We start from the raw sequence: 24,865 nt of genomic DNA, 5'->3' as shown, positions 1-24,865 counted from the left end.
GATGGTTTGTCCATTAGGGCAGCTGCAGCCCCACCATATACACTCACGTCTTTAATAAAAATGTAAGCGAAGTGATCATATGGCAGTAACATAATGTTTAAAACCATGCAGATACAGATATAGCTGAACTCCTGGGGTGTCTAAAGTTTACACAGAGTGGTAAAAAAAAAAAAAAAAAAAAAAACTGCAACAAAGATTATTGGAACTTATTTAATCACTCCATACAACTGTAGTAAGAACAAAGGCATATCAGCAAGCACAAAACATCAAGCCTTGATGTGAATACACTGCAGACTATACCACATGAATACTAGTGTTTGGTTTAATATATAGGCTACATATAACCTAATGCATGCGAACATAAATGTGTCAGTGTGTCTGCTGTCTGCTGAAATAACATTATTCGGCATAAGACAGGATAGTTTGAGTATTTTAAAAGCTGTTGATCTCCATTAATGAATTGTTGATGAGGCAGCAGGATTTCATGGCAGACAAATAGGAGCAAACTTAACAGTTGAACTAAGGCCAAGAAAAACTGAGCAAACAAGTCAAATCTGGTTTGGCTCCTGGCTGGAAAGAAAACGTAAAAAAAAAAAGAATTTGATGCCAAACCTGCAAACATCCCAAACCATCTATAGACGTACCAGCACCATTTGGATTCCACTCCATGTAGAGATTGGACATTGGACCTCTTCAAATTTGTAATGACTCTGGCATGGAGGAGTTGTTGATTTTATGAGTTGCTCAGAAGCTCCTGGTTCCAAAAATTCAACTGACTGTATGAGAATGTAGAAAGGACATTACTCATAATCAAACACACTCTGGTACTAATGGTGGTTCTCATTCTCCAGTGCTTTGTATTGATTTAAGATTATCAATCACACTCTTGATATTACCCAAATGATGATGGGTTCCCCTTTTGAGTATGGTTCCTCTCAAGGTTTCTTCCTCATTCATCTAGTCGAGTTTTTCCTTCTCACAGTTGCCCCAGGTTGCTCATCAGGGATAAACATCATTCACTTTAATTCTCAAGTTCTGTAAAGCTGTTTTGAGACAATGTCCATTGTGAAAAGCACTATAGAAATAAACTTTAACTAAACTAAACGAAAACCCGCAAATACACTGGCCCTTTGTGAAGAGATCTATTTTGGAGTTACCAAGCATAGACAACATCCACTTAGTGGCAGTTCTGTTACACTTAGGAACAAGAAAAAGAAAGTAAGATGGTCTAGGAAGTCTACAGTATGTCAAAAATAATCACTCTTGATGAGTTGAAAATCAGCACAGACATCGGTGCACATCCTTCCTCAAGACAGCAGACAGCATTAGGTTCGACTCCTGTTTGTCAAGAACAGAAATGCGAGACTACAGTGGGAGCAAGCCAGGAAAACTGAACCGCTCTGATTGAAAAACTGTCTAGCAGTAGTGATGTGCATCTCCATAACTGAGGCCAATGCGATTCGCTTCTTGATACGTAGCCAACGATGCGGTACAGTAAAGATAACATTTAGTCCCACAGCAGTGAAATTTCCATGTACAGCAGAAAAGACAAATGTGCAAATGTAAATCAAACATAGTACAAAGATATACAGTAAATAAAAAATAAAAAATAAAAGAAACAAACAATATAGTAGTTATTGGGGGTGTACCGGTAGACAAAATTCACGGTTTGGTACATACCTCGGATTTTAAGTCACTGTTCGGTTCAATTTCGATATGGTTTTAGGGAAGAAATGCAAAACATAATATCACTTGCAATTTTTTATTAATGCAGATTTTATTATTATTAACATTTGTGATCATCAACATTTGAACAGTTTAAATGTTTTTTTACAATTTAAAAAAAAATGCCTGCTTTGTTAAATAATGTGTAAAATTTTTTTTTTTATAAAATAAAGAATCAAAATATGTAGAATAATAGTACTAATAATAAAATTAATGCAATACACATTTATTTATAATATTAATAAAACTGAGCAATAAATTAAATTAACACAAATTTCATTTATTAAATCAAATTTTATAAATGGAAAAATTTTATTAAAGTAATACAGATGTGTGTGTGTGTGTGTGTGTGTGTGTGTGTGTGTGTGTGTGTTTTTACATTTAATATTTAATTTTATGAAGATACTGTTTGTTCTACTTAGGGTTACACAAGCCAGTGCACTCTTGGTGCCGGTTCCAAGCCCGGATAAACGGGGAGGGTTCCGTTAGGAAGGGCATCCAGCGTAAAACATGTGCCAAATCAAATATGCGGATCATGAATCAGAATTTCATAGCGGATCGGTCGAGGCCTGGGTTACCAACGACCGCCACAGGTATTTTTAGCCAACAAGGGTACCGGTGGAAATTGGGCTACTGTTGGCCAATGGAGGAGAGGGAGAGGAGGAAGACATCTACAGAGACAGCAGGAAAAGGAGAAGTGTAGGAGAGTAGAGGGTTGGTACTTTAAATGTTGGTACTATGACGGGTAAAGGGAGAGAGGTAGCTGATATGATGGAGAGGAGAAAGGTAGATATGGTGTGTGTTCAGGAGACCAAGTGGAAAGGGAGTAAGGCCAGGAACATTGGAGGTGGGTTTAAACTGTTTTATCATGGTGTGGATGGAAAGTGAAAAAGTGTAGGGGTGATTCTAAACATGATGCTGGAAGTTGAAGGGGTGATGATAATGTCATCAGTACCTATGCTTCACAAGTGGGTTGTAAGATGAAGGAGAAGGAAAAATTATGGAATGGTAGAAGGTGTACCTAGGAATGAAAGATTGGTGATTTGGGGCAGACTTTAATAGGCATGTTGGTGAAGAGAACAGAGGTGACGAGGAGGAGATGAGTAGGTATGGCCTTAAGGAGAGGAATGTAGAAGGGCAGATAGTGGTGGATTTTGCTAAAAGGATGGAAATGGAAGTGGTGAATACTTATTTTAAGAAAAAGGAGGAGCATAGGGTGACGAATAAGAGTAGAAGAAGGTGCACACAGGTGGACTATATTCTATGTAGGAGATTCAACCTTAAGGAGATTGGAGACTGTAAGGTGTTGGCAGGGGACAGTGTAGCTAGACAGCATCGGATGGTGGTCTGTAGGATGGTTTTGGAGGAGGAGAGTGAGGACTGAAAGAATAAGATGGTGGAAACTAAGACTGTAGTGTGAGGTTCAGGGAAGAGGTCAGACAGGGTCTTGGTGGTGGTGAAGAGGTGCTGGATGATTGGGCAACTACTGCAGAAGTGATAAGAGAGACAGCTAGAAAGTTACTTGGTGTAACATCTGGAAATAGAAAGGAAGACAAAGAAACGTGATAGTGGAATGAGGAAGTACGGGAAAGCATAAGGAGAAAGAGGTTGGCAAAACAAAATTGGGATCCACAGAGTGATGAGAAAAGTAGGCAGGAGCACAAAGGTATGCAACAGCAGGTGAAGAGGGAGGTGGCAAAAGCCAAGGAAAAGGCATATGAGGAGCTGTATGAGAAGTTGCACACTAAAGAAGGAAAAAAGGATTTGTACCGATTGGCCAGACCGAGGGACCAAGCTAGGAAGGATGTGCTGCAAGTTAGAGTAATAAAGGATGGAGATGGAAATGTGTTGAATAGTGAGGTGAGGGTGTTGAGAAAATAGAGGGAGTATTTTAAACAGCTGAAGAACGAGGAAAATGAGAGAGAGAGAAGGTTGGATAGTGTGGAGATGGTGAAGCAGGAAGTGGATAGGATTAGTAAAGAGGAAGTGAGAGGAGCGATTAAGAGGATGTAGAGTGGAAAGTCGGTAGGACCAGATGACATACCAGTAGAAGCGTGAAGATGTTTAGGAGAAATAGCAGTGGAGTTTTTAACCAGGTTGTTCAACAAAATCTTGGAAGGTAAAAGGATGCCTGAGGAATGGAGAAGGAGTGTGCTGGTACCGATTTTTAAGAATAAGGCAGATGTGCAGACCTGCAGTAACTACAGGGGAATAAAGTTGATCAGACACACCATGAAGTTATGGGAAAGAGTAGTGGAAGTCAGGCTGAGAGAAGAGGTGACCATCTGTAAGCAACAGTATGGTTTCATGTGATTAAGAGCACCACAGATGCATTATTTGCTTTGAGAATGTTGATGGAGAAGTATAGAGAAGGTCAGAAGGAGTTGCATTGTGTGTTTGTGAATTTAGAGAAAGCGTACGACAGGGTGCCAAGAGAGGAATTGTGGTATTGAATTAGAAAGTCAGGTGTGTCAGAGAAGTATGTATGAGGACAGTGGGACAGCAGTGAAGTGTGCAGTAGGAACGACAGACTAGTTTAAGGGGAAGGTTGGACTGCATCAAGGATTGTCTCTGGGCCCTTTCCTGTTTGCAGTGGTGATGGACAAGTTGACGGACGAGGTCAGACAGGAGTCTGTGGACTATGATGTTTGCGGATGATCTTGTGATTTGTGGTGAGAGTAGGGAGCAGGTTGAGAAGAGCCTGGAGACGTGGAAGTACTCACTAGAGAGAACGGAAATGAAAGTCAGTAGAAGTAAGACAGAGTACATGTGTGTGAATGAGAAGGAGGGCAGAGTGGTGTGGTTGCAGGGAGAAGAGGTGGAGAAGGTGGAGGAGTTCAGGTACCTGGGGTCAACAGTGCAAAGTAATGGAGAGTGTGTTAGAGAAGTAAAGAAAAGAGTGCAGGCAGGGTGGAGTGGGTGGAGAAGAGTGGCAGGAGTGATTTGTGATAGAAGGGAATCTGCAAAAGTGAATGGGAAAGTTTATAGGACTGTGGTGAGACCTGCGATGTTGTATTGTTTAGATATAGTGGCATTGCGCAAAAGATAGGAGGTGGAGATGGAGGTAGCAGAGATGAAGATCTTGATATTTTCGTTGGGAGTAATGAGGATGGACAGATTTAGACAGGAGTTTATTAGATGGACAGCGCATGTAGGATGTTTTGGATACAAGGTAATGGAGGAAAGATTGAGATGGTTTGGACGTGTGCAGAGAAGGGACATAGGGTATATCGGTAGCAGAATGCTGAGGATGGAGCCGCCAGGAAGGAGGAAAAGAGGAAGGCCAAGGAGGAGGTTTATGGATGTGGTGAAGGAAGACATGCAGGTAGTTGGTTTGAAAGAGGCAGATGTAGAGGACAGGAGGGTGTGGAGACAGATGAACCGCTGTGGCGACCCCTAATGGGAGAAGCAGAAAAAAGATGTTCTACTTAACTGTTCTACTTATTATTATACTTACTCAGCATACTTGTCTACAGATATCTATGTAGATATCTGTAGACAAGTATGCTGAGTAAGTTTCTCTTAAAAGGACAATTCCACATATTAAGGGAGTGAATGAATGAATGAAGGATGGAAGGAATGTTCCTTCCATCCTTCATTCATTCATTCACTCCCTTAATATGTGGAATTGTCCTTTTAAGAGAAATTTTCGAAGCTAATCATAAAACGCTAAAGTTAGCCGCTAGCTACTTCGCTAGCACTATAGATTCTTTAGCATTTTCATGTATGTGCAAAATAAATCTTATTTCCGGTACAGTGCGAGTAGCCACATTGAGACTGCGCTAACTCTAGTTTCTTTTTTTTAATACCTCTGGCATTGTTGTGTATGTTTTCAAGTAATAATAGAAAAATGTGCTCAAACTTGCAGTCTACCACTTATGTGCCATATTAACTATGTTCCGCGAGTAAAAAGGATTGCATTCGTTACACATTACCGAACCGAAACCCCTGTACCGAAAAATTCTGGGACAAATACATGTACTGTTCCACCCCTCGTAGTTACACTATCAAACAATCAAACTAATATTGAAGTTTAAAATGATGTTATTGCACAAACTTGTACATTGTTATTGCAGAGTTTAAAAAACAGTATGAACAATGATTGGTTCAGCGGGAGCAGCTCTGATTGTAAAGTCTAATAGCAGCAGGGAGGAAAGACCTTCTGTATCTCTGCTCAGAGATAAAACTGTTTTATACAGGAGGTAAAAGTCGTTCTCCAGCAATGATGATAGCTTAGCTACCATCCTACCTTTCTCCCACCTACTGTACAGGTACATATAAAGCAGCTTATGATGCGGTGCAATCCGATTTTGATTTGATTCAGCACGATCTGATTCAATGGAATACGATTAAAAGTAAAAAAGAAATGATGCTCTGCAATTCAATATGGTACAGAGATTCTGTGAATCTTACCATCCTTATTAAGTACTGTCCGCCCCACATCAGTTGCTTCAGATTTAACGACGTCAAATACACAAGTTTCAGTCCTTATTTTGTTTTGATTGTAGCGGTGAAAAAGTGATTACAGTGAAAGAAGAGCTTCTTTTACTGTAGATGGCGCTGTCGCTTTGCTTTGAGTGCAATTGTGTGTGGAGCTTTTTTGTCCGTACTGGCACACCGTATTTAGGAACATGGCGCGATTTCTGGAGAATATCTGAAGTGGATTCAGGTTTGTTCCGTATTGAGTTAGGTATTCATCAGTCGATTTTAATAAGATTTGGATTTAGACACACTTAGAAAAATGCACAATTACTTCATATATAGTTCTATATATAACGAAGTTAAACGCCTAGATTATTTTAAGATGAGGTACCTAGTTAGCAACAAGTTCCAAAGCTATCTGTTTGGCTAATAACGTTTTGTAGATGATTAGCTGAAACAATGTTATCCAAATACATGTAATTTACACAGCTGACATGGTTAGTGCAACGTTGGATAAATGGCACAGGAAACGGAAAGGAACTATTTAACAAACGTGTTTTTGAGTTGCCTATGAGTGACCGTGCACACACACATTTGTGTGTGTGTGTGTGTGTGTGTGTGTGTGTGTGTGTGAAAGACTAAGATTCGTTTGGCTTCACTTTCAGGTCGCTGTAAGAACCATGTGCTCCCTGGCGCTCTTCCCGTCACCGCCTCTCAGTGGACATGTGACTTTGTACGAAGCTAATAATGAGCTGGTGTGTGGGAGTTCAGCGGAGTGCTCCGAGAAACAGGTAACCACCTCCCCCAATGCCCCTGATCCAGCAGCTCTGTGTCCTACTTTTAAGGGGGAAAAGTGGCGTCGTCATTTGGCGACGTCCGGCGTCATTGGCGTATGTTGTCATTTGGCAACGTCTGCCGTTGTTAATGAATGTTTATGTTGTCATCATTCCACTTCTGACGTAAGTTGTGTATGGCGTCATCAGGCGACGTCTGGTGTCATCAGGCGACGTCTGGTGTCATCAGGCGACGTCTGGCGTCATCAGGCGACGTCTGGCGTCATCAGGCGACGTCTGGCGTTATTGGCGTATGTCGTCATTTGGCGACGTCTGGCGTCATTGGCGTATGTCGTCATTTGGCGACGTCTGGCGTCATTGGCGTATGTCGTCATTTGGCGACGTCTGGCGTCATTGGCGTATGTCATCATTTGGCGACGTCTGGCGTCATTGGCGTATGTCGTCATTTGGCGACGTCTGGCGCCATTGGCGTATGTCGTCATTTGGCGTCGTCTGGCGTCATTGGCGTATGTCGTCATTTGGCATAAATAAATTTTTTTTATTTAGTATCCATTTAAAAAACTATCTGTGGATTAATCAGTTATCAGCAGGTACAATCCAACCTGCATATGGTCGACCTTTAGTTGTGTCCTTGGTGTGATTGTTGTAGTTTTGATTTTGGCTTTGTTAGGTTTTGTGGACTAAATGCTAGTTATCTGCTGTCCGTTCAGTGCACTTTCAGGATTTCACAGACACAGCATTCATTCCAGTCGTAACAGTCTGTTAACGATTTTTTTTTATATATTATTGTTTAAAACCCTGCATCAATAATATATTAATTAAATATTTTTGCCATATTTCAGCAGTGGACTGCTCCTAGCCTTTATTTTTCAAGGGAAACTCTGAAACCTCACAGTCGCCCAGAGAGCAGCAGCAAAGCAGCCTTCCTGGATCACAGGGATACTTTGTGGATGCGAAGCGCTGGAGCCTGGTACACATGCACTTGCAAATGTCTTAAAAAGAACGAATATATGTTGTAAATTAGTGGCTAATATGTGTGAGATTCTGTGTTATTTAATAATAAAAAAAAAAAAACAGATTTTGAGACAGTTCATATTTCTTAGATTTTCTGTTTGACTCTGTAGGCGTGATGCTGGTCTTGCTGGTCTATTAGATGAAATCACTAACAGTTCAGAGGAAGGTGTGTGATTTTACTGCCTTATTGGCTTTTTTTTTTCTTTTCATTTTGGTGTTGAATCCCATTCTTCTCTGTTAGGCTGAATGCACTGAAGTGTGTGTGTGTGTGTGTGTGTGTGTGTTTCGCAGTTCCCAAGTGGTTGACTCTGAGTTCTGGGTGTGTTCTGGCTCTTCTGCGATGGATGTCTTCATTTCATTGTTCTCTTTTTCCACATTTGACGGTGGGCATTGCTTTCCTTGGTGACTCATAACGTTAATTGCTTATTGTTTTCTTTTTTCTTTTTTAATATTCAGTCTAATAATTCTACCGATTATTCCATTGATTAATTGGGTAATCAGAGAAGTTCTTTTTCTTGATTAAAGATCAATACTAAATATACATGAAAATAAAAGGTCTAGGGTTAGGTTTAAAAAAAACAAGCATTTTTGCAGTAGCGTCCGTTTATTGCATTTTTTTTTTTTATTATTGTTTAAGCTGTAAATCATCCTCTCACACACTTTAAACACACACAAACACACACAAAACATCTGCAAGAATATAGCAAGATTAATTCTGTGTAAATCCGTAGAAATATAGTACAGTCAACCCCCGAAAATTCACTCTTTGGAACTCGCGGGTTCTCATTTGGAACCTAACCAACAGCAAGTTGTGGATTATCTTTAAATTTGTGAAAATCTGCAGCGGGACCGAATGTACAGGAACATTAAGAATAACATTTTAAGCAATGTATTTGGTAAAATACTGTACACAGTAAACACATTACGTTTATAAAGTGACAATAATGTCTAGATGAATTCACTAAGGTACCATAGGGCCTACCACTGTTTACCACTGTACACTGTATCACATTTATAGTGAGTACATGTACTGTACAGTGTTAACATTTTGCTTCATTTTCTAATTAATAATTATATTTTTATTATGAAATTTTTAATAAAATTTTTTAACCTAAAGCTCCATAAAATCCCTATGAGTTTTTTGGTCTATTGTGCTGTCCACAAGAGACTGGGAAAATCAGCTAAACAAATTAGTTATGCGGCAAATGCAATTCTGCGATAAACCAGGTGCAAGATTCGAACTGCGGTAAAGCGGGGGATTACTGTGTGTATGTATGTACCGTATTTTTCGGACTATAAGCCGCTACTTTTTCCCCACCTTTTGAACCCCGTGGCTTAAACAACGAAGCGGCTAATTTATGAATTTTTCCTGGGTTTTTCCCGGTTTCACAAACTTCAAGCCAAAAAACTGAACCCCATAACATTAGACCAATAAAATTTCCGAACGGAAACGAAAAAAGCACCTCACCTGTGTTCTGAGCTGCACGGCATGGGGGAAAAAAAGTTCATAACGATGCCAAAAGATAAACTCTCGAGAGAAATAGTTGTGGAAGGAAGGAGGAAGACAGTGAACAATGACTTTCTTGGTCGGCTACTGTTTAGATACAAGCCGTTGTAATGCGTTGAGTCTGGGTGAAGGGAGAGCTTGCTAACTCCAGTTGCAACAGAAATCATATAAGTTCAGACAGGTTTCCAAAACTCATGCTTTTTTATTTTTCTTGGCAACAGCGTTAAGGTTTAGTCAAAGAAACTTAGAAATTAGCATCAGAAAATAATAAGGACATAATCCTCGTCTTGAACACACGCAGTAATACCGGAAAAATGCTGTGCTATTCCCAAAATACCGCTATGCTCCTAAAGGGAGCGCAGCATATTTCACCCCTTACACCATGCTAATGAGCGTTTGAACAATGTGGGTGATATAACAATGTGCATCATTTTGGTCATTGTCTCCACCGTATTCAATATATTTACATATTCTGACACTTTGTCTGCCTTTTGTTTCTTGGTGCAAAGCTTACTTTATTTTTCTCATCCTTCTCAGTTAAGTGGTGAGGATATGGTGGCTGAATTTTCACAAGTATTGAGTTGGTGAGTTTTGAAATACAAAATGTTCATACAAATGTTTTGCTAGTCAGAAAGTTATCCATTTTATTGTACCTCTTAAGGGGATGTCCATACAAAAGCAAAGGAAGTCTATTTGCTTTAAATTCTATATACAAGTAAATCTGTGTTTTCAGGTCTGATAGTCCTATCCGAAGCTTTGCATGGCATCCGCACACTGACAGGTTTGCAGTAGCCCTCCTGGATGACTCCATCAAGATCTACAACTCTCGGAGGTACATCAATGATTGATTTACACTTTTTTTTTTTTTGCGTGCAGTTTGCTTACTCATTGTTAGCACGTGTGTGATAAAACACACAAGCAAGAGATGTATGTGTCTATAAGGTCAGCAGGTTTGGTTGTGAAACTTTGGGCTGCTTAAGCATGTTTTTGCTGTCACTCTGCTTGCGACGGTTGGAAGAGGTGCAGGTGGACCTCTGCTAAAACGCACGAAATGAAAGGGTGCGCTGGACCACAACTGGCCTTGACATTGATTTATTTATTTTTTTTCTTTGGCAACTGCATGCTTTCCTGTCTGCTGTGGTTGTAAAAGCATAGTAACTTTATTCCTGAGCAAGTGTTGCCAGATTGTGACAGAGAATTAACACATTGTAAAATGTAATTTTCAATTGGTATATCATAGAAATTAACATATCACTGCAGTGTTGGAAATAAACTAATGCTTAATTGCAAAGTATTAAAAATGTCTTCTATGCCTCAAAGTAATTGTAAATAAAAATGTTCATGAGGGATAAAAAAAAAAGTGTCAACTTTGGATTATGTAGTTTAATGGGTTGCATGCCCTGGTATATGGTTGGTGCTAAGGCTGTGCAATATTGCCAAAAAAATGATCTTTATTTATTTATCATTTTATTTATTTATTTATTTATAATCGCGAACAATAATCGGGCGATATTTTGCAGAGTGTGTTATTGTGCTGATACTTTAAGGACTACCTTGGACAGCTGACTCCTAAATATTTAAAAAATCTTCATATTCTGTGCAGTGGTCAGTTCACAACAGATTAAGTTAATAAGTTTAAATAGATTTACATTTATGGACACTTTTTTTTTTTACCTTTTTATAGAGCCATTTTCTTTTTTTCTTTCTTTAAGTGTGCATTCTTTGAGTCAAATTGCATTTAATCAGTCGTTCAGAATAATAAAATTTATTTAGCTGTTACCAAGCAAATGAAATCAGTATTTTCTATTAATGTAGTATTAATAGAATACAAATTGTATAATATATTTTAATACCTGTCACTTTTCCTGTGATGTTGATTATTTATATGAAATTATATAAATGGACACATTTTCGGCCTGATATATCTTGGATTTGGTGATCATTCTAAATGCATTTAGCAATTTAGTCTGACTCGTGCAGTAAAAGAATACGCTGTAAATGCACACGAGCAAAAGTCTGACCCAACAGACTTCATCGCGTAATGAACATGTAACAATCTGTAGGCACGCTTTGTTTGGTAATGTCAATCGATAATCGATAATGTCAAACTGCACATCGTTAAAACAACAATCTTATTAGAGATGATATATCGTACACAGCTAGTTGGTGCTAACATTGTCTTTAAATTATAAGAACAATTGAGGCTTACAACTTAACGGCTTCACCAAAAGTATCTGATTTAGAATTTGACCGAGAGCATTGCAGTCCATAAACACTTGTGAATAGTTAGTCGACTGAATAAATAGCACTTCGTTTTCACAGGTGGAAAATTATTGTGAAACTAAACTGGTGAATGTCATGGAATCTTTAGTGGAGTAATAATCTTAGTTTTTTTTCCCCCCCTTCCTCCGTCAGTGCAATAACACCGACTCTGAAGCACAGACTGCAAAGAAGTGTGAGTGCTATGCAGTGGAAGCCTCTGTGTGCATCTACCCTGGCTGTGGCCTGCCATACCTGTCTACTCATTTGGCACGTGGACCCCAACTCCCTCTCTACACGGTACTGCAGAATACTTACACATTTACACCACTCTTTTCTAATAATGGAGCTGTATTTGTAGTCTTCCTTGTAGTCTAAGCAATACTTATGTCATGTATCTTGGTACATATACTAACATTTGGCTTAACTTGTACTTTTATTGAATCAAAATATTCACAGGGTAATTCAAGATCATTTGCAGAACTAACATTTATAACCACTCTCTCGCTTTCATTCACACACACAGGCCCTCTTCTGGCTGTGCTCAGGTATTGTCCCATCCTGGTCACTCTCCAGTTACTTCCATTGCCTGGTCACCTTCTGGGTCTTTACTAGTGTCTGCCTCTCCTGTGGACACGGCCATGATGGTATGTGCCAGTATTATTAGCATTTGAATTTTTATCAGAATAAATCTCCCGGTGCATCAGACATTGTAAATATGCCACAAGATTTTACCCAATCATCTAATTCTGCATATCTGTCTTTTCTTCCTTAGCAATTACAGACACATGCCCAGCTGTATTTTATGTTGTGTGTGTTGTTCAGGTCTGGAACGTAGCAGCAGAAATCTGTGTTCCTCTGCAGCGTGTAGGAGGTGGAGGAGTCACAAATCTGTCATGGTCGCCAGATGGCAGCCGACTGTTGGCAGCCACTCCATCTGCTCTATTCAGGTATTCACACATATTAGGAATGACAAGGATGTTACAGAAATATGCTAAACTGTCCAGATTCGTCTTTTTTTTTTTCATTTGCTTTTGCTTCCAAGTGTGATTTATTTGATCATGCTTAGCTCAGTTTCATTGCAGTTTGGAATTTCTGGGCTGTTGCATTGATTTTGAAGTGAGTGATGGTCCATGAAATAGGATATGATGTAAACTTGTAAAAGTTTAGATTTTTGGAGCTGACCTGGAAAACAAGTATTGCAGTCATATAGGGGGAGCGCAAGCACGCGTTTAGTCAGTTTTGTTTTTCTTCCAGATGGACAGCATTTTACTCTTAGCTCACTAATTTAAGTCTTCTTTTTATGTTTGGAAAATTATATAAAAAAAATTTCCTTTGTACAAATAAAACATTAAATTGTTAACGTTCTGTTCATTAAATGAATGGCTACCTGTAAAAAACCTGCAGCTTGGCTCCTGTGCTGGGTAGCAAATTTTTCTGAACACTCAAATACAGACTTTGGATGGCTGTAAAATTGGACTATGTGTAACAGAGGAAGAATAAATGAATGAATGAATGAGTGTGTGCTTGCACCTACAGGGTGTGGGAGACAACAATGTGGACATGTGAACGATGGCCTTGTCTGAAAGGGCGCTGTCAGGTGAGCGATTATGCAATGCAGTGGCAAATTAGTGAATTATTTCCAATGTGTAAGCAGTTTGATTTCATTACATCCAATTAAAGGCTTTACTTGCAAATATACTGTCGATAGTCCTCGATTTACGATGGTTCACCGTGCGATTTTTGTCGATCTTACGATGGCGGTAGTGATGCAACAAAATTTTACAAATATTGAAAGTTTCACACAGCAGCGTATGCTCCACGTTCCCCATGAGAACCGGCGCTGGTTCACAAGCCCGCTGCCACAACTATATATACTGTAACCTTTAAAGATTACAATACTGTAAAATGCACTGCAATTTGTTACATTTATAAAATGACTATACTACCCCATACTGAACACCATTTTTTAAGACTACTGGGTAGGCTAGGTCTCTACTTATGATATTTACAATGGATACAATGGGGCATTACTACTGAGTATATTAGAAAAGATAAAATTATATATATATATATATATATATACATACAGTACAGACCAAAAGTTTTTTGAGACACCTTCTCATTCAAAGAGTTTTCTTTATTTTCATGACTATGAAAATTGTAGATTCACACTGAAGGCATCAAAACTTTGAATTAACACGTGGAATTATACAGTGGGTACGGAAAGTATTCAGACCCCCTTAAATTTTTCACTCTGTTATATTGCAGCCATTTGCTAAAATCATTTAGGTTCATTCTTCTTCCTCATGAATGTACACATAGCACCCCATACTGACAGAAAAACACAGAATTGTTGACATTGTTGCAGATTTATTAAAAAAGAAAAACTGAAATATCACATGGTCCTAAGTATTCAGACCCTTTGCTCAGTATTTAGTAGAAGCCCCCTTTTGATCTAATACAGCCAGGAGTCTTTTTGGGAAAGATGCAACAAGTCTTTCACACCTGGATTTGGGGATCCTCTGCCATTCCTCCTTGCAGGTCCTTTCCAGTTCTGTCAGGTTGGATGGTAAACGTTGGTGGACAGCCATTTTTAGGTCTCTCCAGAGATGCTCAATTGGGTTTAAGTCAGGGCTCTGGCTGGGCCATTCAAGAACAGTCACGGAGTTGTTGTGAAGCCACTCGTTCGTTATTTTAGCTGTGTGCTTAGGTTCATTGTCTTGTTGGAAGGTAAACCTTCGGCCCAGTCTGAGGTCCAGAGCACTCTGGAGAAGGTTTTTGTCCAGGATATCCCTGTACTTGGCCGCATTCATCTTTCCCTCGATTGCAACCAGTCGTCCTGTCCCTGCAGCTGAAAAACACCCCCACAGCATGATGCTGCCACCACCATGTTTCACTGTTGGGACTGTATTGGACAGGTGATGAGCAGTGCCTGGTTTTCTCCACACATACCGCTTAGAATTAAGGCCAAAAAGTTCTATTTTGGTCCCATCAGACCATAGAATCTTATTTCTCACCATCTTGGAGTCCTTCAGGTGTTTTTTAGCAAACTCCATGCGGGCTTTCATGTGTCTTACACTGAGGAGAGGCTTCCGTCGGGCCACTCTGCCATAAAGCCCCGACTGGTGGAGGGCTGCAGTGATGGTTGACTTTCTACAACTTTCTCCCATCTCCTGACTGCATCTCTGGAGCTCAGCCACAGTGATCTTTGGGTTCTTCTTTACCTCTCTCACCAAGGCTCTTCTCCCCGATAGCTCAGTTTGGGCCGGACAGCCAGCTCTAGGAAGGGTTCTGGTCGTCCCAAACGTCTTCCATTTGAGGATTATGGAGGCCACTGTGCTCTTAGGAACCTTAAGTGCAGCAGAAATTTTTTTGTAACCTTGGCCAGATCTGTGCCTTGCCACAATTCTGTCTCTGAGCTCTTCAGGCAGTTCCTTTGACCTCATGATTCTTATTTGCTCTGACATGCATTGTGAATCTGGAAGGTCTTATATAGACAGGTGTGTGGCTTTCCTAATCAAGTCCAATCAGTATAATCAAACACAGCTGGACTCAAATGAAGGTGTAGAACCATCTCAAGGATGATCAGAAGAAATGGAAAGCACCCGAGTTAAATATGAGTGTCACAGCAAAGGGTCTGAATACTTAGGACCATGTGATATTTCAGTTTTTCTTTTTTAATAAATCTGCAACAATGTCAACAATTCTGTGTTTTTCTGTCAATATGGGGAGCTATGTGTACATTCATGAGGAAGAAGAATGAACCTAAATGATTTTAGCAAATGGCTGCAATATAACAAAGAGTGAAAAATGTAAGGGGGTCTGAATACTTTCCGTACCCACTGTATATGGAATTATATACATAACAAAAAAGTGTGAAACAACTGAAAAATGTCATATTCTAGGTTCTTCAAAGTAGCCACCTTTTGCTTTGATTACTGCTTTGCACACTCTTGCCATTCTCTTCATGAGCTTCAAGAGGTAGTCACCTGAAATGGTCTTCCAACAGTCTTGAAGGAGTTCCCCGAGAGATGCTTGGCACTTGTTGGCCCTTTTGCCTTCACTCTGCGGTCCAGCTCACCCTAAACCATCTCGATTGGGTTCAGGTCCGGTGACTGTGGAGGCCAGGTCATCTGGCGCAGCACCCCATCACTCTCCTTCTTGGTCAAATAGCCCTTGATGCCTTCAGTGTGACTCTACAATTTTCATAGTCATGAAAATAAAGGAAACTGTTTGAATGAGAAGGTGTGTCCAAACTTTTGGTCTGTACTGTATATGTGAATGATAGTAATTGTAATTATTATGCAGGGCTATTACTTTCTGTGTCATGCTGTGTCCGTTTACTTAACCCCCAGTCAGGGTGCTGGAGTCCTGATGGAAGTAGACTGTTGTTCTGCGTTCAGGGAGAAACTGTGATCTACGCACTTACTTTTTCAGACATGAAAGGTAATAAGTTCGATTATGCTTTTTATTGTTTATAATCATCTGTACCCCTACACCCAAAACTTACAATACACAAGAAAATACCCTTCCCAGAAGAGTTGAAGCTGTTCTATTGTACCCTATTAAGACAACTCCAAATCTCCACACTACAACCGCAACTGTGCACCTACATCATCTGGAGCAGTTCAGAATCAATATTTGTCTAATAACATGACAAAAACATTAAAAATGTAAATAAAATACAACCCACTCACCACAGATGCAGAATCATAATTTGCACCGCTCCTCAGAGGCTGTAAGCCACAATACCACTTGTATTTACTGGTCTGGAAGTGGTGAACAAAAGCTCTACCTGGCTGAGACAAGCTAACTAGCTTCGGGGTTGGCCGACCTCTTCTCAACATGTCTAGCTTTTCTTGAAAATTTATTTTTAATTATATTCATGACCAAATCAAGTACTCTTGCTCCGTAGGCATGAAAAAAAGTCTAACTCGGATGTATTAATGTGTGCAGAGCTACACGCGTGTTTTGCTTGTCGGACTTGGCTGTAACAGTTTCCCTCTAACCAACCAATCAGAGGAAGGAAAAATGCTGATGCTATTCTGGCCCAGCTAGCTGGCCCTGTGAGGCGAATATAAAATCTGATTTGTTAACAGAAACAGACCCGTTGGTAATATGTTCTATGGTAAAAGATTCAGCAGTACAGACTATGAAGGCCCTGAGCAGATTAGATTGACATGGCAGCACATAGAGGCTGAAATTTGATGAAAAACATACACATACTGGAAGCAGTGCAGCCAAGAGAAACACTACGAAATGAAGAGAATAAACTGTTGGGAATAAATTAATACAATTTCATGAAACAAATATTAGAATTTAGAATTTAGGTTGTAATTAGATAGATCAGTGCTTTTGATAGTGTTTAGGCCAACAGAGAAGGCTTTGCTGGCCCTGACCGCCTGCCACTGGTATTGACAAGTCATTCTGCACTTGTTACATGTGCAAACCAGGCTCATACCTACATAAACATTTATCTAAAGTGCTCCTTGACATTGAAGATCCTAAATTTCCATGGTGTCCCAGGAATAAATATCCACCGATTCATCTACCTTGAACAAAGGGAACCTGAGCAGCTTAGTACAATTGTTAATTCTTCGGCCATTCAAGCATGAGCATAAGAAATAGAAATAAAGAAGGTGGAGACACTGGTGGGGTTTTTAAAATTATTTTTTTATAGCTCTTAATAGAAGTCGACCGATTCATCAGTTTTGCCTACCGATTGCTGGAACTATCGACTATCAGCAAAAATTTGTGCCAATATTTTTTTCATCTTCCGGTCTGATGTCGAGAGCAGCCTTGAGAGGCTATTTTACATAGTGTTATGTTTTTTTATTTTATTTTTTTTATCTAGTACTTATTTTTAACATTGGTTATCGGCAAATACGATCCAGCCTAGTGATCAATAATCAGTAGTGGATGGGTAAAATCAGTCTACCTCTACCTCTGATAAGCCTATTCACTCCTTTTATTGTTCTGACTACTCATGTCTCATCCATTGAAAGTTTGTCCTTCTAATGCAATTAATAAGGTCTGATCTTTCACTCACTATAGTTTAAGTATTGGAGTTTACTGTTGATAAGCTCATTAATATAACTTGTTTCAGGAGGACCCAAGACTGCTGCAGTGGTGGCTGATCTCTCAGTGACGTCCTTCACTGAGCCTGAAGGGGAAATTATGTAAGCTGTGTTTGTGCACCTAGAGCTGTAATATGCATAATTCTATTTTTGAATTAATATATTTATTGAAGTTACTATTATCCTGTGCTGTTTAGTATTGGAGGAGAGGTTCAATCTCTTGCCTGGGATCCTACTGGAGAGAGGCTGGCTGTGCTTCTGAAAGGTAGAAAAAAAATAATAAAAATCATGGTTCATTTTAGTGCAGCAGTGGCACAGTGCATCTATCTTTTGCAAGCAATATATAAACATTATTTAAACTTGATTGAAATGATTGAACAAACCAAATAAGTGAAATAAGTGAAATAAGTGATTTTGACCCTTTTTTTTTTATCTATTACATTTATTAAACCTTTAATTGCTCCTTTAGTAGTATCCTGTGAAATGACTGTGCATCTGTGAACTACAGGCAGTAATATTTCTAGCATCAAATAATATTTTACATAGTCAGAGCGTAAAAAAAACCTTCTATGTTGTGAATTGTCGAGCAGCGGTTAGGGTATAGAGATGGATTTCCTCTATACTGCATGTGCAGTGTCCAAAGTGCAGTTGGTTTATTTCTAATATGCCATCACCCTTCACCTCGTCATAGTAATGGATCAATAAGCTGTATTGTATTTCTTAGGGAAGCAGCTGTGATCCTCAGTGTGTATCACTGAGTTGTACTCATTGACTGAAAATGGAGGTTTTGTATTTTCAGGGTTTGAGAGAAAATCAATCCTTTTTAGAAAAGACCATTGAATCTAGTTTAAAAGCAGTAAAAGGGAAATATGTATCTATTAAATATTCTTCATATGTCTCTCCTTAACTTGCTGTTACAGGAAATACAGAATCCGTCAATCATTCTGCCATCATTGCCGTGTTTAAAACACGCTCTAGCCCCATCTTTGAGTTACTTCCATGGTGAGTATCATGATTCAGAGGGGAAAAAAAACATTTTATGGAAACAGTATTGCACTAATCAGTCAGCAAAGTAATTAATTTGCCTGATTTAACGAAAAGCAAATGTGAACTTTACAATGGCCACTTAAATTCAGAAGATTCATGTGTAAGTCTTGTCCTTAGTGCATGTGCATGGCATATAGTAGTTTTCCTAAAAAATAAAAAAAAACACCACTTCTCTCTTTAGCTTTCTCATTAACATATGTTTACCTCTAGTACTGAAAAACTTTCTAGTTAGAGCATTCCATTTATTATGAATATAGTTTAAAAATTACTAAAAATGCAAAAACAAAAAAAGCATAAGGAATTTTAATTGTTTCTGCAGTAGAAAGAAAATCCAACGATTTTCCAGCTTGTTTGATTTTTGTTCTTTAAAAGCATCTCAAATGTTTCAAACCATATCAAAAGATTTGTGCAGTAATGTTCAACTTAGTTAACAGCTTATATACTGTTAGGAAAATTCACAGAAATTTAGGTTGTAAAAAGGAAATGAATAAATAAATAATATGGTTCAGCTCTTTATAAATTGGAGAGGATAGTTAGCCATTAGTGATGGAAAGATCAGATCATTTTAGTGACTTGGTTCTTTGAATCTTGTTCTTTCACATTTTCAATAAGCAGATCCCACAACATGTTTTCATACACAAACTTTGACTATAGTTCGAATAATATAAAGACAAATTATGATAAACAGAATGAGTAGCTCACCTCTCATATCTTCTGGTCCATGCCGTTAGTTCTTTTGTCACGTGACTCCCATAATTATTGTAGCAATAATGTCAAAATTTGGACAAAAAAAAGATCTATTACATCTTGTGAGTCACGTCACAAAAGAAAGACTGACTTGGACTAGAGGAGTCAAGAGATGAACTGCACATTTCTGTTTCCTGTACTTAACCTACGGAGTTTTTGCGACGCTTTGCTCATGCGCATCCAGTAACAAACGAATCAATTTTTAAAACGACTCATTCTTCTGAGTCATATTAAAGACTCGTTCAAAATGAACAAATCATTCATAAACGACTCATCACTACTAGGCATGAAGGAATGTCTATTTTTGCTTGGACAAACACACAATTGATTAATTAAAACTTTGGGATCGATTGACATGGAATCCACAGCTTTGAACTTCATGTATTTATGTGTAATATATGTTCATGTGTGGCTGTTTTTCCACTTTATTTTAGTGGTTTTGTGAAAGGGGAAGCCAGAGCAGAGCCAAGACTGATGCACTTCCAGCCTCACTTTCAGCATGGTGCATTGCTCACTGTGGTGAGTGTTTGTGTTATACATTTATAGCTTTGTGTGGTATTGATTTATTTTTCCCCCAGATCATAGTTTTCCCTTTAAAAATATTATCATCAAAAATTTAATCATTTGCCAATGATTTGTGTCAAAAACCACAGAAAAACACGAAGGCGTGTCCATTATTTCAGTCTCATAGAGTGTGTATAAGAAGCATAACAGTATTCACTGTTGTGCAGTGGAGAACAGAGGCAGTCATGAAAACTTGGCTTCATGATAGATTTTTTGCTTCAATTATTCATTTAAAAATAAATCAGTTATGTAACATTTGATAAGCCATGACATGTGCTTTGAAAGCGCTGTGCTCTAAATCCCCCCAGCATGTTTTATCACTTTTTAATCATCATCATTATTTGTAAATTACAGTTCAGTTCATTTATATTATATATAATTAATATATAATATATTTATATTATGTATGGAAAACCTTTTATTTATGAAATGTAAAATTTCTCACAAAAATTTTTAATTTGTAACTTTACATTGAGTTATTTAAAAACCCAGCCATTAGGGGGGCACAAGCCAGTGCACTCTTAGTGCCGGTCCCAAGCCCGGGTAAATGGGGAGGGTTGCGTTAGGAAGGGCATCCAGCGTAAAACATGTGCCAAATCAAATATGTGGATCACAAATGAGAATTTCATACCGGATCGGTCGAGGCCCGGGTTAACAACGACCGCCACAGGTATCGTTAGCCGACAGGGTACCGGTGGAAATTGGGCTACTGTTGGCCGAAGGAGGAGAAGGAGAGGAGGAAGACGTCTACAGAGACGGCGGGAAAAGGAGCAGTGTAGGAGAGTAGAGGTTCGGGTTGGTACTTTAAATGTTGGTACTATGACGGGTAAAGGAAGAGAGGTAGCTGATATGATGGAGAGGAGAAAGGTAGATATGCTGTGTGTTCAGGAGACCAAGTGGAAAAGGGAGTAAGGCCAGGAACATTGGAGGTGGGTTTAAACTGTTTTATCATGGTGTGGATGGAAAGAGAAATGGTGTAGGGGTGATTCTGAAGGAAGAGTACAGTAAGAGTGTAGTGGAGGTGAAGAGAGTTTCTGATAGGGTGATGATCGTGAAGGTGGAGGTTGAAGGGATGATGATAAATGTCATCAGTGCCTATGCTCCACAAGTTGGCTGTGAGATGGAGGAGAAGGAAAGATTCTAAAATGAATTAGATGAAGTGGTAGATGGTGTACCTAGGAAAGAACGATTTGTGATTGGGGCAGACTTTAATGGGCATGTAGGTGAAGGGAACAGAGGTGATGAGGAGGTGATGGGTAGGTATGGTTTTAAGGAGAGGAATGTGGAAGGGCAGATGGTGGTAGATTTTGCTAAAAGGATGGAAATGGCAGTGGTGAACACGTATTTTAAGAAGAAGGAGGATCATAGGGTGACGTATAAGAGTGGAGGAAGGTGCACACAGGTGGATTATGTTCTGTGTAGAAGATGCAACCTGAAGGAGATTGGAGACTGTAAGGTGTTGGCGGGGGACAGTGTAGCTAGACAGCATCGGATGGTGGTCTGTAGGATGGTTTTGGAGGCGAAGAAGAAGAGGAGGAAAGTAAGGATTGAAAGAAGAATAAGATGGTGGAAACTGAAGGAGGAAGAGTGTAGTGTGAGGTTCAGGGAAGAGGTCAGACAGGGGCTTGGTGGTGGTGAAGAGGTGCTGGATGATTGGGCAACTACTGCAGGAGCGATGAGGGAGGCAGCTAGAAAAGTACTTGGTGTGACATCTGGAAATAGAAAGCAAGACAAGGAGACGTGGTGGTGGAATGAGGAAGTGCAGGAGAGCATTAGGGGAAAGAGGTTGGCAAAACAGAAGTGGGATCGACAGAGTGATGAGAAAAGTAGGCAGGAGTACAAGGAGATGCGGCAGCAGGTAAAAAGGGATGTGGCGAAAGCCAAGGAAAAGGCATATGAGGAGCTGTATAAGAGGTTGGACACTAAGGAAGGAGAAAAGGATTTGTACCGATTGGCCAGGCAGAGGGATCGAGCTGGGAAGGATGTACTGCAAGTTAGAGCAATAAAGGATGGAGAGGGAAATGTGTTGACTAATAAAGAGAGTGTGTTGAGAAGATGGAGGGAGTATTTTGAGCAGCTGATGAATGAGGAAAATCAGAGAGAGAGAAGGTTGGAGGATGTGGAGTTGGTGAAGCAGGATGTAGATAGGATTAGTAAGGAGGAAGTGAGAGCAGCGATTAAGAGGATGAAGAATGGAAAGTCGGTTGGACCAGATGACATACCAGTAGAAGCGTGGAGATGTTTAGGAGAGATGGCAGTGGAGTTTTTAACCAGATTGTTTAACAGGATTCTGGAAGGGGAGAGGATGCCTAAGGAATGGAGAAGGAGTGTGCTGGTACCGATCTTTAAACATAAGGGAGATGTGCAGACCTGCAGTAACTACAGGGGAATTAAGTTGATCAGTCACACCATGAAGTTATGGGAAAGAGTAGTGGAAGCCAGGCTGAGAGAAGAGGTGACCATCTGTGAGCAACAGTATGGTTTCATGCCGAGGAAGAGCACCACAGATGCCTTATTTGCTTTGAGGATGTTGATGGAGAAGTATAGAGAAGGACAGAAGGAGCTGCATTGTGTATTTGTGGATTTAGAGAAAGCGTACGACAGGGTGCCGAGAGAGGAGTTGTGTTATTGTATGAGGAAGTCAGGTGTGTCAGAGAAGTATGTGAGGGTGGTGCAGGACATGTATGAGGACAGTGTGACGGCAGTGAAGTGTGCAGTAGGTACGACAGACTGGTTCAGGGTGAAGGTTGGACTGCATCAAGGATCGGCCCTGAGCCCTTTCCTGTTTGCAGTGGTGATGGACAGGTTGACGGACGAGGTCAGACAGGAGTCTCCCTGGACTATGATGTTTGCAGATGATATTGTGATTTGTGGTGAGAGTAGAGAGCAGGTTGAGAAGAGCCTGGAGAGGTGGAGGTATGCGCTTGAGAGAAGGGGAATGAAAGTCAGTAGGAGTAAGACAGAGTACATGTGTGTGAATGAGAGGGAGGGCAGTGGAGTGATGCGGTTGCAGGGAGAAGAGGTGGAGAAGGTGGAGTAGTTCAGGTACCTGGGGTCAACAGTGCAAAGTAATGGAGAGTGTGTTAGAGAAGTAAAGAAAAGAGTGCAGGCAGGGTGGAGTGGGTGGAGAAGAGTGACAGGAGTGATTTGTGATAGTAGGGTATCTGCAAGAATGAAAGGGAAAGTTTATAGGACTGTGGTGAGACCTGCGATGTTGTATGGATTAGAGACAGTGGCATTGAGTAAAAGACAGGAGGTGGAGCTGGAGGTAGCAGAGCTGAAGATGTTAAGGTTTTCGTTGGGAGTGACGAGGATGGACAAGATTAGAAATGAGTTTATTAGAGGGACAGCGCATGTAGGATGTTTTGGTGACAAGGTGAGGGAGGCGAGATTGAGATGGTTTGGACATGTGCAGAGAAGGGACACGAATTATATTGGTAGAAAAATGCTGAAGATGGAGCCACCAGGTAGGAGGAAAAGAGGAAGGCCAAGAAGGAGGTTCATGGATGTGGTGAGGGAAGACATGCAGGTAGTTCGTATGAAAGAGGCAGATGTAGAGGACAGGGTGGTATGGAGACGGATGATCCGCTGTGGCAACCCCTAATGGGAGCAGCCGAAAGAAGAAGAAGAAGAAGACGACATTGAGTTATTTAAATATAAATTGCTTATCAACTATTAATGTTTATGATCTTCTGTTAATCTATGAGGGAGGTGGAAGCTCAGTGATTGATTAAGGCTCTGGGTTATTGATCAGAATGTCAGGGGGGTTCAAGCCCAGGAATGGCTAAGCTGCCACTCTTAGGGCCCTTAAGCAAGGCCCTTGACCCTTTGTGCTCTAGGGGTGCTGTATCATGGCTGACCCTGTGCTCTGACCCCAGCTTCCGAACATCACTGGGATGTGCGAAGAAAGAATTTCACTCTGCTGTAATGTACATGTGACAAGCATTTAACACCTTGTACCATTTCTTCTTGGTTTATGTAAAACCTGTAGATGAATTTAGTTTTAGTATTAGACTAGACCTTAAACCATTGACAGTAAATAGTTTTACGCCATGCATTAGGGAACTGTGGCTCAGTTCCACCTACGGTTTAGTGCAATGGAAACAGTAAAAGCATTTAATGATCCTTGATTCAGCACGGCCACTCGGAAAATGGTTGTGAGGTAGTAAATCAATAACGCCAGGAAACTGCAACCTGATATTTCACATTAAAAAAAAAAAAAAGCATCCAGTCTGTGGGGGGGAAATAAAGTTTGTGAAAACCTTTTATTATGAATAATTCTTATTTGTTATTGTAATTATCTGTGTTTGCAGTGCTGGTCAAATGGGCGTATCTCTCACGTGCCTTTCTACTTTGTTGCCGTGGGAAAGCCGTGTACAACTGGAAGCCCTCCACTTCCCCACTTCACCAGTAAAACAGAAGATTACAGTACATGCCCCCTCTACACAGAACAAATGTCCTGAACACCGATGTAGTTTTAGGCTGCGACCAACGCTACTTGCTTTATATACTTGAATAACTCAAAATATAATTCATTTTGCCAAAAAATAAAAAATAAACATAATTTTTTTTTTACATTCAATTTGACTGGATTTTGTGAAAATTCCTTGTTCAATTCATATATATATATAATATAATATAAATTTTTTTTTATTTATTTATTTATTTATTTTTTTCATAGAACCTTTGTTGATTTAGAATCAATT

At 39.8% G+C, this 24,865-nt stretch overlaps 1 protein-coding gene across 1 annotated transcript; it reads left to right on the top strand.

The window, feature by feature from the left end:
* Positions 1 to 6,264: 6,264 nt before the first annotated feature.
* On the top strand, positions 6,265 to 24,741 carry aaas (achalasia, adrenocortical insufficiency, alacrimia). Its single transcript, XM_083554517.1, has 17 exons — positions 6,265 to 6,394; positions 6,813 to 6,938; positions 7,784 to 7,911; positions 8,066 to 8,121; positions 8,247 to 8,338; positions 10,000 to 10,046; positions 10,196 to 10,294; positions 11,878 to 12,021; positions 12,248 to 12,368; positions 12,547 to 12,671; positions 13,261 to 13,321; positions 16,080 to 16,170; positions 17,831 to 17,903; positions 17,999 to 18,066; positions 18,722 to 18,803; positions 20,030 to 20,114; positions 24,473 to 24,741. Exons 2-17 carry the CDS (start codon positions 6,828 to 6,830, stop codon positions 24,620 to 24,622), a joined length of 1,533 nt encoding a protein of 510 aa, XP_083410643.1. The 5' UTR covers positions 6,265 to 6,394; positions 6,813 to 6,827; the 3' UTR covers positions 24,623 to 24,741.
* The last annotated feature ends 124 nt before the right edge of the window (positions 24,742 to 24,865 follow it).

Source organism: Silurus aristotelis (genome assembly GCF_946808225.1).
Source record: "Silurus aristotelis genome assembly, chromosome: 11".
Taxonomy (NCBI): domain Eukaryota; kingdom Metazoa; phylum Chordata; class Actinopteri; order Siluriformes; family Siluridae; genus Silurus; species Silurus aristotelis.
This window is presented reverse-complemented; position numbering and strand designations above follow the sequence as displayed.